Here is a 19,256-nt window from a genome sequence, read left to right as displayed (position 1 = left end):
GTTCTTTACTAAAATTGATTAAAATTTACGGTATCATAAACTAATTGTATAACTCATGACTTTTTGTCGTGGATTCTATGGTTTGTATATGAAACCATTTCTCTTATGAAAATTGTTCTTGAAATTCAGTTTCAAGAAGATTTGTTTTTGATTTGTATCATGTTGAAAGTGCATTGTCTTACTTAAACAGATCATTATTATAGAGAATTATGTTTTTGAAGGTAATCTTTCTCAGAGATTCGTCAATTTTAAATTGACAACCACCCTAAAAAATTAACTGATAGAAAATGAATATCTTATTTTAGTATAAAAAAGAGCAATGTTAAATGATTATTAAAATAAAATTTGAATTGAAATAAGGTAAAACTGGGAAGCAAGTAGATATTCTAAAACTACAAGAAAAGTTAACATAAATCTAAATGCAGGAGGTCATTTCTGTTGTTATAATTTTAAAGTACTATATTTATTCGAGTACCCCCCGCCACTGAATAAGCCCCGCACCTCAATTTCCCAGACCGAAAATCTAAAAAAAAATTGAATATATACCGGTAATTTAAAGTGCAACAGATATGATAAAAAAATACGTAAATATGAAAATATTCAGAAAGTAAAGCATTTAATTTGTTCATTTAAATTACAATATTAATATTACATTAATAATGAATTACTGTAAGTACTAGTTCAGTTCAGAATCAGTATGTCAGTAAAAAGGCCAGTAAAACGAAAAGAAAGTATCATGTTGAAAAGGATCATTTCAATACACTTTTTAATATGGGATTTTATTTTTAATTAATCACTGTCACTGTCAATGTCTGTAGAAGAGTTACCATCAAGTTCATTAGATATTCTGCATTTTTTAAAACATTTCCTTACTAATTCTGTGGAAATACCTTCCCAAGCATCTTTTATCCAAACACAAATCTGGGTAAAATCTGGGTGTTTGATTCTTTCCTGTAGGCGTGAGAAAGAAATTTTCATCAGCCAATCCATTTACTGTGCAGTTGTTTTAATGCAGATTTGAATGGTTTATTAATGCAGACGTCTAGTGGTCGCAATAGAGATGTCAATCTGCCTGGAATTATTACTTGGTCTGTCACACCCTTTTTTAAAATGTCTTTCACTTTATCCGTCTTATGCCCCCGATAACTATCCATTACTAGCCTACCAGTATTTTTGTTATTAAGTAAATCTCCTGATTACTTTTACCATACTCACCTGATTCAATCTAAAATTAAGGTTTCGTCCATCCAACCTGATTCCTATGCTCTGATAATAACTCCATTTTTTTTTCCAGGAAGAGTTTTTCTTTTAAAAACAATGTATGTAGGTAATTTTGATCCATCAGAAGTAATGCTAAGCATAACACTACACCTTTGTTTTTCATTACCACCAGTGTGAATTGTAACACTTTTCTCACTTTTTTTGTTTACGGTTTTGTCAAATGGCATTTCAAAATATACGGCAGGGATTTGATCAACATTTCTTATTTGAGAAGGCAAATAGTCTTTATCTTTTCTAAGATTTATTATGTATTTCTGAAAATGTAATATTTTATGTTCATATGCGTCTGGAAGTTGTTGAGAAATGGTCGTTTTTCGTCTTATTGACATTTCATTTTGTGCAAAAAATCGTGTTATCCATTCACGACTTGCTTTAAAATCAACTTTATTCAATGATTTATCGATTTCATGAGCATATTATTGACACATTTCTGTCATGACAGCATAACCGCATTTCCTTTTTTCCATAACGCAGTCATACAATTTTTTTTCTATGTCTGTCTATTTTGGTTTTAAGCAAAGAGAAGCCCTTTTATTACCAGTGCCTTTCAACAGAAGTTGTTTCTTCTTACACCAATCTCGAATGCAGCTTTCATCTACGTCAAATTTTCTTCTTGCCGCTCAATTTCCAATTTTTTCAGCCTCTTCTATAGCGCGCAGTTTACTGTTAAAGATTGTAGATGCTGTCCTTTTGTACTCATTTTAATGCCGTAATTAAAATAAATCACCGTATTAAACTTTACAAGATAAACTAAACAGATAAAATGCACATAACCATCCACATATACAAACAGTACAATGACTTTGGCGAATAGACAAGATGATGATGGGTAACTGATACTGTAACTGTAGTCTCATTAGAACCGGATGCAACCTATACAGAATGAATCAGTTTTATAAAAATACTGTAACTTCGTTCCTATCAATAATATGAACAGGATGTTAATAAATAAGGATGTATTCTGTATAAGCGGCATCCGGTATTGATAAACGAAAGCCTAATGTAACTATATTTATGTGATTGAATTTAGGTAATTCTAAGAAAATGTTTACTTTACATAAATTATCCTGGCTAAAGGCTATGTTTTAAGTAAGCCCGCACCCTTATTTTTTCTCTCCAATTCCAAGAAAAAAAGTGTGGGGGTACTCAAATAAATACAGTAAGCGATATATCCACACCTAAGACTCTCTTTTTTCTGATTTATGGTGGTCATTTCACGCACAGTGTGACATATCTTAATTTTACCCCTGACCTACGCTAGCCCTGGAGTTCCCATCCGCTCATCGGAAACGGCAGACCTAAGCATACCGGCCCTCATGAATGGGGCTGTCCGCCTTTCCCTATGCTAAAGTTTATGGCATGGAATTGAGCTGTCTGCACAGTTCTCTCCAGTTATTTTTTTTAGACTGCTTGATTTCATAATTTAGTAAGCATCATGCAGCTACGTCTTTGCGCAGCCTCTTCATATGCATCCCCTCCTGCAACCCTTAACTGCTGTTTTTGGCGTTGTAGACTCTGAAGTTCATGTTGCATATTTGCTATTTCCACGGTCCACCAATATACCAGGTGAAAACTATTACTACTCTTAGGAATCTTTGAAATCTTGTGGATTATCAAATCCTGGAGAGACAACGGCGACAAATTTCTACCATCTCTTGATCTGTCTGGCAACATTTTCAACGACAGTTGCAACTTGCCTTCATGTCAGTCTTAGAGGTTTCTGACTGGCTATCAAACAAAACGATGGGTCTTTGATTTCTAACAGTGTGGCCAAGTGATCTCTTGCTGTTTCGTCCTGCAGGACTCTCTAGTTATACCTGGAATGGTCCCATCGTCCGTCCATTATGGTTAAATCCAGAATTGAGGTGTTTCCCTTGCCACATAGGTAGGTGTGTGGTCATTTGAGCAGTAAAGACCATTCACTGCCATAATGTCTGAAAGAACCTCGACATGACAGTTTGTGTAAAGACTACCAGCAACAACAGCCTTACAATTCAACTTGTCCATCAGGATGATCTTCCTGGGTGATCTGGCAATGATATCATTGATTCTACCTATAAATGCCTCAAACTCATGAAATTCGCAGTTGTGGTTGACATAGGCTCCAATCAGCACTACATCAGGTAATTCCACTGCTATCAGTCCTTCTCTGTGGAATGGCTGCCAGTTCCACCATCCACTAATATTCAGGATAGCAATGTCAGCCGTAGTATTTGTGCACCATTTTCTTTTGGCAACTGTATATTGGTTAGGTTCGGTTGTTGTGAGGATGTCCATGCCGAGACCCCTCACCAGTTCTCCCACTAACTCATGGGAGAGAATACTCATATTGGCATTAGATAGGGCCAACTTAATCATTTCTGGTTGAGCCGCACATCACGCCTCTGGTGCGGTGATAACACTATTACAGTCCAAATACCTTTTTCCTTCTTTGCATTCCCTAATCTGGTGGCCTTTGCCACTACAGTTGTAGCACAGTTCCGTTCTGTTGGCACCCCGACACTGAGCGCTCCTATGCCTGGAGCCCCAACACCTGTAACAGCGATTGGATTCTTCTCTAATATAAACTCGGCAGTGAACCCACCCAACTGCCTATCCTTTTCTCTATGAGTTTATTTGCCCTGTGTGTTGTAATGACTGTCACGTTCTTTATATCGCCATACCCTCTCCCTATTGATGATATTCTGCAGTCCTCATGACTCCTTACAACACCAACAGCTGCCTCGTTTATCTCCTGCTCTGATATGCCCAGTTTCACATCTCTGACATGGACATTTGCTCTCCTATCGCCTCTGGTGTACATGACCACCTGCAGCTCTGCCATCTTATCTCAGAGAGCTGCAGTAAACTTTTTTGCATTCTGCAAACCCTTCATCCTGACTTTGAGCTCTTCATTGCATCCCTTCCTTAAGGAAAGGACCTCCCAGCCTCATCGTTGGTTATGGATGTTTTCATAGTCTTTAGTAAGTCCATGTAGGACTTACCCTAAGCTGTTACTACGACTACTCTGTTTTCAGCTGGCGGGGTCGACCTTTGAGCTGAGGCAGACCTTGATCTTGAATGGCCGGATGTCTCAGCTGATCTAGAAATCACCACCGCCACTGGTTCATCACTGTTCTTAGATAAATACACTAACATCTTTCTAATAGTCGTACCAACCTGTCCTCTGGGCAGAACAAACACCGGTGATAATTAAAAATAGTGCATCTTGGTCTGTGTTTAGTTTGTTTTCTTTGGGTTAACAAGTAAAAGTAAGTAATGATATAGTACTTTTAATTTTTTTTTTGCCAATTTTTCCTATTTGATCCTTAATCAGGGTTGTATATTTTTTGTTTTACTTTGTCATCAGAAGCTACAATCCAGTTTTGTTGTATTTAACTGTGGTAATTTTTTGCTAACTTTAAAAATTATTATTTTTACCTAAAAGCATTACTGTCAAATCGAATGAAATTATTACTGAAGTTCTTTAAAATATACTTTTTATTTATATATTTAGTAATTCATTGAAAAATCTTTAAACATTTATTACTGAATTAAACTGAAGAGGAGAATGTGTGATGTTTTGTTTTTAGTTGAAGGCCGCCAGTCATTCTGATGAGAGATCTATTTATGGTGTATTAGGGCTAAAGGTTTGTATGGAGCTCGATAGTTAAATTTATTTCTTGGGGCCATGTAATGTTTTTGTGGTAGTCTACATGTTTAGTATAATATTGTGTTGCTGTGTAACAGTATTAATGGAACAGTTGTAGTTCTTTTTTGTTTTGTAGAATCAGTTCAGTAGATTATTTTATTTATATTCAGTTTATCTACTTTTGAATTTGTTGTCACTTTTTGTCTTAAATTAATGATAACCTTATGGAGATTTGTATTACCTGTGTTAATAACTTTAAAAGTGTAAATAGATGAAATGTAATAGAAAGAATATTTTTTATTACTTAAGGGTATGGTGTACTAATATATTACTGTTTGACAATAAGATAGTATCTTTTTTTAATGCTGATAGTGCTGTGATCATGTATATACATTAAACGTAACTGGGGAAAACATTTACATAATTATAGACAGTGTTTAAATAAAACACAATTTAATTTGGAATTAACTAACCCCTCTCTTGTTTTCTTATGTTTGAACAATCTTTCATCTTTGTTGCATTCTTCAGTTTAGTTCATATAAACAATCCAGTATGTATCATTATATTATTTAAATCTTTTAGAAATGTTATGTTGTTTATTACATGCAGTAACCCATCATCCATATTTGTGGAACAAAGCATAAAATCTATTTTTTATCTCAATTTTCTGTGTGATAGCAATTGAGCTACTTATTCTATTATTACATTTTTATACGTAGTTTTGTAGCCGTAATATATAGTTCTTTTCTAATTAAATATTCTTAGCAGTACCAATTCCTCAGTGGTTAATATACTTTTAGGCTTGAAAAAGTAAACTTTTTAAAGTAAATCAAAAATTTATTTAATGTATATAGTTATCTTATTTATACCATATAAGGGAATTTCTTTAGTTTGATTAGTTTTCACATTGTTTTTACCATTATTTTTGTAATGTTTAAAAACAATCTTGGGTTTTTTAGAAAACAAAAAGTCAGAAATTTCAATATCATTTAATATTGACATTGTTTTTTTGTTACAAGATAGTGAAAATTAGCAAAAAAAAAAATTATTCTTCAGAAGTAAAAGTACAGAGCACTGATTACAACGGAAACGTATTTTTAATTAAAAGCAACTGATGACAAAGACAGAAATAAAATGTCATATATATGATAACTGTGCCCATGCTGTGCACAGAAAAATGAAGCATTCTTTGTTCCATTATAGCTAACAAATTCCATTACAGTACAGGAAAAATTAAAGTTGGTTCTGTTCATTGAATTACAACAGACTCTGTTCATACATAGCCCAGTATTCATTAATTGTGATTTTTTACATGAATACCCAGATTACATGTGGGCGTTAGTATGCTCATGTAGTTTCCTAGATTACTTTTGCGTGCTCAAAAAAGGCACATGATGGATCTGTAATTACTAACTGACTGTAGGATTAATAAATGCTAAAAATGTTGACAGCATCCTTGTGAAATAGGATCTGATGTTCTTTCACTTTATGGTCTTACTCGGGATCATATTTGTCATTTCTTTGCAGTTTGAATTTAGATGGGATTTCTTTAATTTATATTGATAAATCTAGAAAGTTCATAATTACAGACAGAAAAATTATTTTGATAAATGAACTCTGTGCTCAATAATTTTTAGAAATATTCTATATATGTTTCATATAAGTAATATTTTATAAGTTACAGTGTTTTGGAGTTTGACAGAACGACAACTAACTGTTATTAATAGATCTTATTTATTTTGCCATTTTTCCCATTTTGCCATTTTTTTTTTGCCATTTTCATTTGTTTGCAGTTTGAATTTAGATGGGATTTCTTTAATTTATATTGATAAATCTAGAAAGTTCATAATTACAGACTGAAAAATTATTTTGATAAATGAACTCTGTGCTCAATAATTTTTAGAAATATTCTATATATGTTTCATATAAGTAATATTTTATAAGTTACAGTGTTTTGGAGTTTGACAGAACGACAACTAACTGTTATTAATAGATCTTATTTATTTTGCCATTTTTCCCATCAGTCGCATAAAATGATCAAACATATGTACTTCACACATATCTGTTAATGTTTAGTAAAACCATTTTAAAGCAGAAACACCTATACATCAAAAGTAGTTCTTCTATGACAGGTTTCTACTATATAGAGGGATTGAAAAAATAAATAAATTTTCATTTTAGTTAGTTTGTTGATAGAAATTGCCCATTAAAATATGTTTATTCAAAGAAATTCAACTAAATTTAAGAATTGCATAAATTTCAACAAGTCCAGAAAATGTACTATTAAATTAACCAGTATGTTTATTATTACATTTAACCAATAATTTTGAAGGCAGTAAACTAAAAATAATTCCATTTCCCATTGTTCTCATATTATATTCTTTGACGAGTGCAGTTTGTCCTGTTATTGTACTAACATTGTGACAATGTAAAAAATCAACTCACTCGATTCCATGTGATATATAAATTTTTTAAGAACCCTGTTTAGCTGTTCATTGTCACTGCATAGTTTTGAGTTTGAATAATTACTCCTGAATTGAGTAAACTATTTTGCTCATTCTCTTATGAATTGCTCTCAAATGGCACATTTAATTTTCTTTATACTGAAAATTAGAAGTTCATTTTGTGTTAGCATTGAATACTTTTATATTACTCCAATAATATTTTATAACTATTTGTTTAATAGGAAATGTGTACTTATTGTAATCCTTTAATATTAATTTTTCACGTTATTTTTTTGTATTTGATAATACATTAAAAGATTAATTAACTTATATAAATCAAACAGTAAAATACTTTAAGAAATTATAAATGAAGTAGAAAAAAGTATTTCTTCTAAATATTATCCATATTCTTATGATGTCCTTTGAATCAAAGTAACCTAAAGCAAAAGAACAAACAGCAGAACACAATATGAATAGTATTTAATAATTATTATCAGGGGCAGTTTAATTTACAATCTGTTTTATATTTGTTTCCAAAGATTTCCACTAAGCTATTTTCTTCCAAGACAGCATTGTATAATCAGATTAAAAACTAGAAATAGCTTATTTTATATACTGTTATTATTCATTTTAGAATTCTGTATTATTAGAAAGAAATATAATGCAAAGTTATCAAACTGTGTTTGTCAAGACTGTGAAAGAAATATCTCTCATCAGTATAACCTACATTTCCTTCATTCAGATTGCTGTAATTCTATGGTATAAATCTTTTTGAACCATTACTTTTGTTTCTATAAGAAAATTTTTTGATTTGGTTTAAATTATAACATTTTTCTAACATTTGGTCTGTTTTGTTTAAAATAAAAATCAGTTTCTTAAACTTTTATTCATTTTCATTGATTTTAATACTGTTTACTTGTATAAATTTTCTTTCCTCATGATTTTTCACTAACGGTTAATTGAAAACAATATGTTTCTGGATCAATTTTTTATATGAACTTTTTTTATTGTTTTAATTAGAGAAATACAAGTATAAAGTTAATCAGAAACTTCCTGGAACACAGTGTAATTGCAAGTACAATTTTATTTAATTCATTATCTTAATCTCTTTAAATAATCATCTTGTGAAAATATATGATGTTAACAAATTGCACCCCACAGATAAATCAGATTTTTATTTTTGGTTTTTAAAAACAGTTTTAACTTGCCAACCCAAAGGCAAGATTGATCATCACATGTATAGAAATCCAGTTGTTATAAAAAACCTAGATAGCATTAGTATCAATTATATAATTATGATATTGTTGCATTTTTTGTGCGGCTCAATCAGGATATTGAGAGATTGTTGACAATTTAGAATGTTTATATAATTACAGTTTATTGGTTTAAAATGTTCAAATTACAACCAGGCAAATTAATGATAATAATTAATAATAAGTGACAATAATAAAACAGTTAATGAACACAAATATTAGCACAGTAATTAAAACCACAATAATAGTCAGGATAATAGTAGTAAACAATAATTACATGACAAAATGTAACATAATCAAATCAGTAAGCATGATATAAAAACAGAGAAAAATACATAACGTAATCAACAAAGAATAACAATCAAAATATTACACATCAAATAGTGATAGTAATGTCAGTAGTAAATAATAAATACAGATTACACATAACACAGAGTTCAAAATAAATAATCGTTCGGAATTTATTCCAGTTATACAAACAGAAAACTAGTATTCAGATCCATTAAGAAAAGAAACCGCTAGTTTTAACCCTTTTTAACCACTAGTCTTATATTAACAAACAATCTTATAAAATTAACTTAGGAATCCCTTTTGTTGTCTACCCTAAAAGTTTATGAACGAAGCCTATTGCATTATTTCTTTCACTTATACAAATATAGTTTTACTGTAACTCATCAACAGTATTTCTTGGTTACTGGAATTACTCGTGGCATCACCTTAATCATATCGTACTGGATGCTCTCCTCACTGGACTGACATCTCGCACACTTGTCTTGTAGGCTCACACACGTGACTATCCATGTTGGACTGTCATTGTACATCTCGCTAGACTGGTTCGCAGAACTCTGCCAAACTCGCTTAATTCCACACAACTTGCAGCCTCTCCTCGCAGAACTGCCCTTGCGGGACCGATGCTGTAACGCCTCACAGACTGGTTCTAATAGAACTCCCTTTTTAGCTGTCTTATCCTGACTATTTATAATGCTAGCTTCTTTACCTATTGGACCGGGCCCAAGTTGAAGTGTGAGAACAGTTGACTTAGGCTTTTGTTCCTATGAATTCCAAACCTGGTCTCTTCTCACCATAAAACAGGTATTCATTGTGTGTTAGCGTGCAGTATAACAAAGGATGATTTTTAAACAGACCTATACTTTACAAAAAGGGTTCTTCTTTTCTCCCTTTCTGGATTCCTGCAATTATTTTACTTTATATTACTTTCATAATAATTGGTAGGAATCCGTTACTTAGGCTCGCTATACCTGTCTTGTTACAATATTGTATTACTGATTTGCCTACCTCGCAGAAATAATTCTTCTATTAGTTAATTCTGTGTTTATTGTATTTTTCTTTATTTATGCCACTTCATAAAACAGTTTAATATTGATAATTACATTTGAAGTGTGAAGTGTTAACAAAGAATTTAGATTAATTTATGCTTAATTATTACACTGTAGTTCTAAGTACGCATTAAGAGTTATTCTAAGTAGTTATTTTAATAAATTTGAAAACAAGTTTACATTTAATATTTTTTATGTTTTTGGGAATCTTGTTTTCCAGTTAATTAAGTTCTAAAGCTAGTATAGTATCAGGGCCTCAACTTATTTTGCTACTTATTAAACCTATATTTTTCAAGTATTTTAATGTATTTTTCATATAATTCATAATATATTTTTAGCTTTTTTTTATTTTTTAAGGTTTTTTTTAATTAAAATCGATTCTGATTCAGAAGATGAAATTCTAAAAATTATGATACATCTAAAGATAAAAATATGTATAATTAATGGTCATAATCAATTGCATCAACAACTTAAAAAATCATAAGGAAAACAGTAGAACATAAATTTAAACTCAATTTAAATTAATTTAATGCTCAAGCATTAATTTAAACTATTAATAAAGGATTTCCAATTTAAACTGCTATTTTAACTCTCTTAATAATTGTTCCTAAAAATATAGTAGACAATGTTGAAGAAATTGACTGAAAACAGATTTTACAACTGCATCAACTTTTGTTGTTTCTACTATTGTTATATGAAGTTTTATTAATTTTTTCTTGCAGTTTAAAACAATTTTGTTCATTCTAAACCACAAGCTATCAACAAAGTTATCAACATAAGTAAGGGTGTTGTTTTCCAGATCTAATCTACTAACTAATTATCACCTTAAGTAACAAAAGTTACTCATTATTTAAGCTATTTATCCTGATGGTTAGTATAAATTTGAACCCGATTGTTGTACATTACATGTTTTATTATTATTTCCCAGTCAGTAAAACACATTATTTCATCTATCTAATATTAATAACTTTCAGAATAGTGAGACCTGAACCATATACCTTAAACATTCCTTTTTCCTGAGTCTGCAATTTAGAAAGAAGAGTTGATTAATATTAAATGTAGTTAAAAAGGCTTGGACAAGTCATAAAAAAGAGTATAGTCATTACACTCTGTGATGTTTTCGAGCTGCTCAGCATTTGATGAACAGTGAAAAATATGGTATCAGTTACAACCATATTTTATAGCATCAGTTTAAATGCTATATAAAAGCCAAACTTTATGTCAGAAACAAATTATTTTTTTACTCAAATAATGATGTGTTACTCTTTAAAAAAGCTTCTAATAATTGCTTTGGAGATAATTGTAGTTTGAGAGATGTTTGTTTTGGTGGTTGCATTAATTTTTATATGTTTAAAATTTACTTTTGATCCAACTTTTGTTACTGTAAGTTTTTACATATGGAAGAACCATTATATTAACATATGGAAGAACCATTATATTAACATCAGTGAATTTCCTGGACAGCCGGTTGTGAAGCTAGAGAATAAAAATTGTGTTATTTAGTATGTGTATTGTCTGTATGAATGCCATTTCTTCTCCACCAGCTAGTGAATATACTGTATTTAGGATATCTGTAGGAATTAATTAATTTACTGATGCTTTCATTGTTTGTTGGTTTTAATATTATTTAATGAAATTTAATATAAAAAATCATAAGTATGTTGATAGAACCTCTTTCCTAATAACTCAATTTTAAGCATGTCTGTACATCTCATGATGGGAGACAGCAGAGCTCATGACTGTGTTTCTAACATTTTTCCTTTATATTCACTTACCAATTGTTAACTTATATTAGTTCTGTGTGTGTTTATTTATTGTACTTATTTATTAATATTTAGTTTTTGTTCTATTTTTTAATGATAATATGTAAACTGTATGTCATTACATGTAGGGGACTTGAATTAAGTAAAAATTGATTAATAGATTTTTTATTTATAGAGCTCTTAAAAATGTATTTATTGTGTTGGCGGTATGTATCGGTTATGGTTTTTCACCTTAATTATTGTTCTGTTGAAAAATTTTAAACAATTGTTGGTGTTGCAATTATTGAAATGATACTTTTCGATTGTAGTGCCAACCGTTACACTTTAGCATTGATTTGTTTATTGAAATATTGTTAGTAATGAGTATGTAAAATTATTGTTCTAATCTGTGACAAATAGAGAACCCTTCTGCTCTGTTGATTGCAAATATTGATTTATTAAAATTATTCTTCTTGCAACTACTAATATTTATTAACAATGGTTATCAGTGACCTATTGATAATTCGTCTATTGAAATGCAGTGAATAGTTTTAAAAAGTTTAAATCTACAAATTAAGAAATGCTTGAAAGACATAAAAAGAGAAATTTATAAAACTTTCTCTAAATACTTGGAAATATGCTTCTAAAATAAGTTATTTTATAATACAAAGATGGTTTACTAAATGCTTAAAAACAGGTACTACCTGTAACATTTTCAAACTGAAGCTGCACAATAGATCCAAAATGGTGTGAAACTGTACTTCCAAGTGTACAGAAAATAACTAGTTTTTTACTTCCTTGTACGAAGTAAAGGAAGTATTGTAATCATGAAAAATTTCGGTTTTCAGATTTCAACAAAAATATCCATTTTGACCATCCCTGAATCCATGTTGACTAGTTTCAGCATGATGTCTGTATATATGTATCTCGCATAACTCAAAAACTGTTAGCTGTAGAATGTTGAAATTTTGTATTTAGGACTATTGTAACATCTAGTTGCACCTCCCCTTTTAATTGCAATCAACTGGGTCAAAAAAGCTCAAAATCCAAAAAAATTGATTTTTGGACTTTTTCTTAACTGCAGTAATAAGCCCTCGTTGAGAGCTTTTCAACAATATATCATAAGTGGTACTTACTTTCATTGGTTTCAGAGTTATAGTTAAATAAAATTTTAATTAATGAAATATTTAGATCTTACAAGGGGAAGGCATATTGATTCAAATCCGACTTGATATACATATATTTTTTTTAAACTTTTTTTTTAATTTAAATATGTTGATTTATTAATAATTATTAACTTCCGATTGTAAAACAAAATTTAACAATAAATAATAATTCAATAATAACAATAAGAAAAAATCAGAAGTTATTAGTGAAATAAAATTTTATATACTACTTATTTTAATTAAAAAAAAATTACAATCAGAGGTTAATAATTATTAATAAATCAATATGTTTAAATTTAAAAAAAAAGTTAAAAAATATATTTATATATTAAGTTGGATTCGAACCGATATTTGCTAGGTTACGGATCCTTCACATTCTCACTTACACTACATATCTACTTGAGCAATGTGAAACAAAATAATTATATAAACTAATATAAAATGCTGATACGGGTATCACAAAAAAATGTGATGCAATGTGGTGTCCATCATAATGCAGTTGTGTGACTGTCCACTTTATTAAAGAACTGGAGGGTCGTATCTCACTTTCAAATAAAATAAGTTTAAATGAAGTACAGCAAAATAATAGGCATACAAGGAAGTCATGTGGTATTCACATCAGATTTTTTTAATTTGAAATACTATTTGAATATATATTATTTGAACTAATATCTTGCCCATTGACAGAAATAAAAAAAGTATTTAGTGTAAAATTGTATAATTTTACAATAATTAATCGAAAACAAAATAATAGTGTGATAAAAACGTATGTTTAATATATTATGTGTTTAAACATAATGTCATATTGTGATAATAATGCCTTGATACAGATTTACTTTGCCACACATTATATGGTGATCTCAGTATTAACAGTTTTGTTATATAGACCTCAATTCTGGTTTATGACTGCACAAATCTTCTTTCTGTTCATTTCCCTATAGATTTTATAATTTGCACAATGCATTGAGAAAGTTATTGAAATCTGGCATAAATATTTGAATTCATTCATAGGACAGAAAATATAAATGGTTTATTTTCTAAATATTATCTTAAAATATTTTTTTATACATAGTAGAACAGTAAGATGATGAAAATTTTACAATCAGTGTTATAGACTTAGATAAGTTGCTTACGTAACTAAAGCATTTGAGAATGAATCACTCTGATAATTAATTTGGTGGTTCATAAATCTTTTTTATATTTATATTTGTAAATGTATAATTTTTCACTCTAATTCATAATTATTATTAATCTCTAAAATTTTTTAATTTCTGTATCGAAGATTGTGTTTATTTTTAATTAAATGTTTCACTACATTTGATAATTTACAGTTATCATTCTTAAATGCATGCATTCTTATAGCTGGTTTTTCTAATGCAATTCACATCAGTCACAGGAAATTCTGTAGATAGTACTTTTATAAAATTATTATTCATTTGGTTTGTTTTTTAATGTAGTAATTATTAAATTTTTCTTATGTGGTTTTTGGGTTCAAAGACAAGATATTATTTTAAGATTTTAAAATGGTCTTTTCTATTGTAGTATTAGGTTGTGGAAAGAATGTTTTAATGAAATTGTAGATGAAGTTATTACACAAATCGTAGTTCTTATTTATGAGGGCTGTTTTTTTTCAACCTCCGATGGGGTATAAAAAAAAGGCACATTGATATAACAAAATGATTTTATTACTAAAAGTTGAGGTTATCTAACTTATTTTTCTACACAATCGCCAACATGATTGAGGCAATTGTCATATCATGACACCAGCTTTCTGATACCCTCTTCAAAGAAGTTTGCCACCAGTAAGATAAGGTAGTCTTGACAGCCACCTGAAGTTCTTCGTTGGTGGTTGGTGGCAAAGAGTTGTCCGCCCAACCATGCCTTCAATTCTCAAAAGAGTTGAAAAATCGTTAGGTGCTAGGTCTGAACCTAGCACTAGCATTATCCTTGTTACGGTGGATGGTTGAAAACTTTCCACTTGAATTGTTTGAAAAGGTCTTGTGTTAAATTGGCACAGTGTGGTTATGTAGTATCATGGATAAAAACCACACCGGATGACAGCATATCTATTCAATTGTTCTGGATTACTCTGCAGAGGCAACATAGATTCACAATAAACTTCCTTTGTTATTGTTGTTCTCTGCTCCATAAAGTCCACCAACAAGACACCTTTATGGTCCCAAAAAAACTGTAGCCATTGTTTTCCTGTTGCTCAGTGTTTGTTTGAACTTTTTCGGCTAGTTTGGAGAAGTGTGCATCCACTGCTTAAACTGTTCTTTGGTTTCTGGACTGTCATACTGGATCCAAGTCTCATTGCCAGTAACGATAGACTTTAAAAACTCTTCCCCCTCATTATCGTAACATCCAAGAAACATAAGGCTGACTCCATTTGTTGCGTTTTGTGATTGTTACTCAACATTTTTGGGACCCAGCGTGCACACAGTTTCCGGTATCCTAGGGTTTTAGTCACAATTGTGTACAGAGACGACCTTGAAATTTCTGAGATTTCTGCAGAAAGTTCACTTATTGTAAAAACCTTTGTTTGTTACGGACAAAATCATCAACATGCTCAACCAGGTGTACAGTAGTGACAGACATATGTCCTTGCCCACCTTCATCATGAACATCTGCTCACTGTTTAAATTTCCTACACAATTCCCGTACACTACCATCACTTATAAAGTTTTCACCACACACTAGGCTCATTCTGCAATGGATTTCAGCAGCACTACATCCTTTTGCTTGCAAAAAACATATCACACTTCGCAACTTACACTTAGCAGGAGCATCAGTTATAGAGGCTATGTTCAATTGCCCATTGCTCGGCTCAGACTGATGCAATGGAGCCAGCAATGGCAGAGGTTGTAATGGGGGTGGCGCAATTGCACGATGCACAGACTTGGCTCCCGCCTTTCTCTTGTTTACTTAGATGCATGATCGAAGGTTGAAAAAAAACAGCCCTTGTATATATCCTTTAAATACGTAACTGATGAAATCAATGCAGTAACCATTTTGTGTGGCTATTTTTTTATATAAAATTAAATTTTTTCTTAACATTTCTTTACTTCTGGAATTTATATTAACAACTTTTTATGTCGTGTTAGAATTAATTGTGCTAATTCATAGAAGAATTAATTTTTGTGTTGATAATCTTTGTGGATGATAATAATTGTTATGTGTTTAGAGTTAGCAGGGGATCTTATTGGACTTTCAGAACCTGATATTTTCACAAAATTTATTATCAAATTGGAAATAATTTTGATCGCATGCATTGCGTATTGTAGTGATTACACTGTCAATAAAATTTATGTTTTCACCATTTTTTGTAAATGTATTTTTTGCAATCTTAGTATTGTATTCCAATGTATGGTCACATAGGAATACTTGTTTGGGCTATCATAGCTAATCATTTATTAATTATTATGATCTATTTTAGCTATTCTATACTATTAAAATCATTTCTTATATGAGAAATATAAGTATTATAAATAAGTACTATAAATAATAAGTATTATTTATATTAATTTTAGCTGTTAATATCTTATTGGTGTTGTAAAAAAAAAGTAAGAGAAAGCAGTAGTGAAGTCTATTAAAGGACATATTACATTCTTAGATTCTGAAATTTAGTAGGCTTTAAAGTAAGAAACAATGACATTGAAGGGTATTATTTGTTATGATCTGAGGTTACTGGGTTCTTAAATTTAATTATTTTAATTTTTAGTAGTATCATCCGTTATTTCTAAAATATCATGTTTTATTCTTCAGATATTTTATTTTATAAATGATGTTTTTGTTATTACAATGCTGTTAATTTTATTGAAAAATTTCAGTACGACCTCATTTTACCAGAGTATCTGAGTGATCATTAGCTGTGACTCACAAATGAAACATTTTAGAACATATGTTTATATGAACTTTTTCTATTACTTTCACAAGTAAAATAGGTTATGAAAGTCCCAGGAGAAGTTTGTGATATACTCTGTATATTACTTGTACAAAAGTGCTTTCTTGTTTGTTGTCACAGGCAACCTTGAGTTCTACAAAAATGATTCTTCATTTCTCTTAGTTTGGAAAAGTAAATTTATAGCACTTAATTCTAGTACATCCCTATCAGAATCCTACTCAGTTTTTATTTTTTTAATTTATTTTTCTGGGGGGCGAAAAACATTTTCATGTTATCATTGCCCGGTATTGTAATATTAGCATTTGAACTGGTCGTCTAAATAAACACCCACGAATAGTTTAGATATTGTAACAGAAGCTAGTTCTTTTTCACAGTCAAATCAAAATCAATCAATCAAAAAGTTGGGGGGGACCTTGTTGAGTTTAGTTATTTACAAAATATTTTGTGGCTCATCTATTCTAATTTTTCCATCTAACTCACAATATGTGAAGCACTGAATTGTGTATGCAAATCCGTAAAAAACCCAATTAAGGAGAAAATATACTACCTAATCTTATGCCATTAGTTATTGATTACACTTGAAATTTTTAGGTTTAAATCTCTTCTTACTTACCCAAAAATTCTTTGAGTACTTGACACATTTCATAATTCTAGAAATTCTATAAAATTCTCTGCTTTTTTCCGTACATGCAGTGATTTATAGTTATTTAACAAATACAAGTATTTCTTCCTCGCTGCTGTACTTAATCCTGAAATAATCATCTGGAATATTAGTGATTAATGGTTCAATATTGAGAACAAAAGATGAAAACAGCCAAATCATAAGAAGAAGAAATACAAATTATGGTGTATTTGTATATGTTATTAAAACTTTGTTGTAAGCAGTAGTGAACTTGCTTTGATAGGCTACTTAGAGCAGTTTATTAATAGGTTGCAAAGAAGTAAATAGCACACCTGCATATGATATAAATGAATATTTTATTCTGATCATTATATGGTAGAACACTATACGTATTGTGATAGGAATGGGTAGATATTCTACTCCCCAGATTGAAAAGAAGGGATTGTCAGAGTTGCCCTGGTTGAAAAAGGAAAATTGGGTAAAACCGTGATTAGAGTGGCATCGCATAATACTTAATTGATTATAAAATAAAAAACTGATGTTATTAAAAGTTTATACTAATTATTTAAATTATAAAAAAAAAGAAATAGTATTACAGAAAGTATATGAAGATAATAAATCTAAAAAAAATAACCACAAAATAAATCTGAATTCAGGAATTGTTAATGAAAGTTATTTAAACTCATATGTACGTACATATTTAACAGAGATGCTGGAAATTCAAGGTTTTTATTAGTTGTTTAATTTTAAAAATTCACACTGTAATACATATTGCATATTTCTCTAAAAATAAATAGTTAAATTTTATTTTAAATAAATTGATGGGAAGGTTTTTTTAAAATGATTCAGTAATGTGATGGAACATCACTACTTATATATTTGATTAAATGTGATTATTGAATGAATGAATGATAGAATAATTTAAAAAATAATGAATTTGCATGTGCAATAAACTGCACATCTTCATATTTATTGCGTATCTTCATATTTATGGTGGTGAATCCAGGTAAAGTTAGGTTTAAATTATTCACAAATTGGTGTATTTGTATCTGTGATTCTTTCAGTCTGTTTTTTTCCTGAAAGGTTGACAACCTTTCTGGTTATGTGATAATAAAAAACTACTTATAAAATAATTATGTAATTTTATTGAATTATGAAGAACAGCTATCAGTTTAATGCTGTTAACTGCTAACTGAGAAATTTCATTTTATTAAGCTTAAATTCTCACGTTATCCTTATTGTACATAATTGAACATAATTATGTGATTTAGTATAAATATCTGTCATATTTCACTCTAAAAAAACAAACGTTTTTCTATTTAAGTGTTATCAGCTGCTACAGCCATTATCCAATAAAAATTCAGTAAACACTCAGTATTCTTACTTCAATGACCTATGAGAACAGATTCTTCAAATTTTTGGCAGTTGACATTTTTTCGTACCTGCATATAATAGGTTTGTTCAGAAAATAGCCGATCATTTTTAACTACACATCAGCAGAGATATTTAGTGACATGCGGTTGGCAGCATTGTGTCTCACATAACCTCCTCTATAATCACATGCTCTTGGATTCTAGTTATCTCTTTTAATTTTCGTGTTATTGTTATTTGAGTGCAACATGTTTAAATGTTAGTAGCAATTTTTTTAATGTGTGATTGTAGGAGCAACAATACAATGTAAAATTTTGCGTGAAATGGGAAAATTTTCAAATAAATGTTTCATATTTTGAAACAAGCTTACAGAGATGATGCTCTGGGTTGTATGCAATGTTATGAATGGCTTTTATGTTTTAAAAGTGGTCGTCAGTCAATTGAAGATGACCCTCGACTGGGAAGGTCTTCAACTTCAACTGATGACACTCACATTCAGAAAATC

General features: G+C 30.2%; 1 protein-coding gene across 4 annotated transcripts in view; it reads left to right on the top strand.

The window, feature by feature from the left end:
* LOC142328856 (major facilitator superfamily domain-containing protein 6-like) overlaps window positions 1–19,256 on the top strand; it is a 189,754-nt gene that overhangs the window by 59,377 nt on the left and 111,121 nt on the right. The window contains exon 11 of one of the 4 annotated variants that reach the window (XM_075372965.1): window positions 4,854–4,910. The exons of the other annotated variants lie outside the window; for them this stretch is intronic. Coding sequence (XP_075229080.1) covers window positions 4,854–4,876 — 23 coding nt within the window. The 3' untranslated portion in view covers window positions 4,877–4,910. The remainder of the gene's footprint in view (window positions 1–4,853; window positions 4,911–19,256) is intronic. 4 annotated transcript variants of the gene reach the window in all.

The sequence above is a fragment of the Lycorma delicatula genome, chromosome 8, assembly GCF_047948215.1.
Source record: "Lycorma delicatula isolate Av1 chromosome 8, ASM4794821v1, whole genome shotgun sequence".
NCBI classification, from domain to species: Eukaryota; Metazoa; Arthropoda; class Insecta; order Hemiptera; family Fulgoridae; genus Lycorma; species Lycorma delicatula.
Note: the sequence above shows the minus strand (reverse complement) of the source record. Positions and strands in the feature narration are given on the sequence as shown.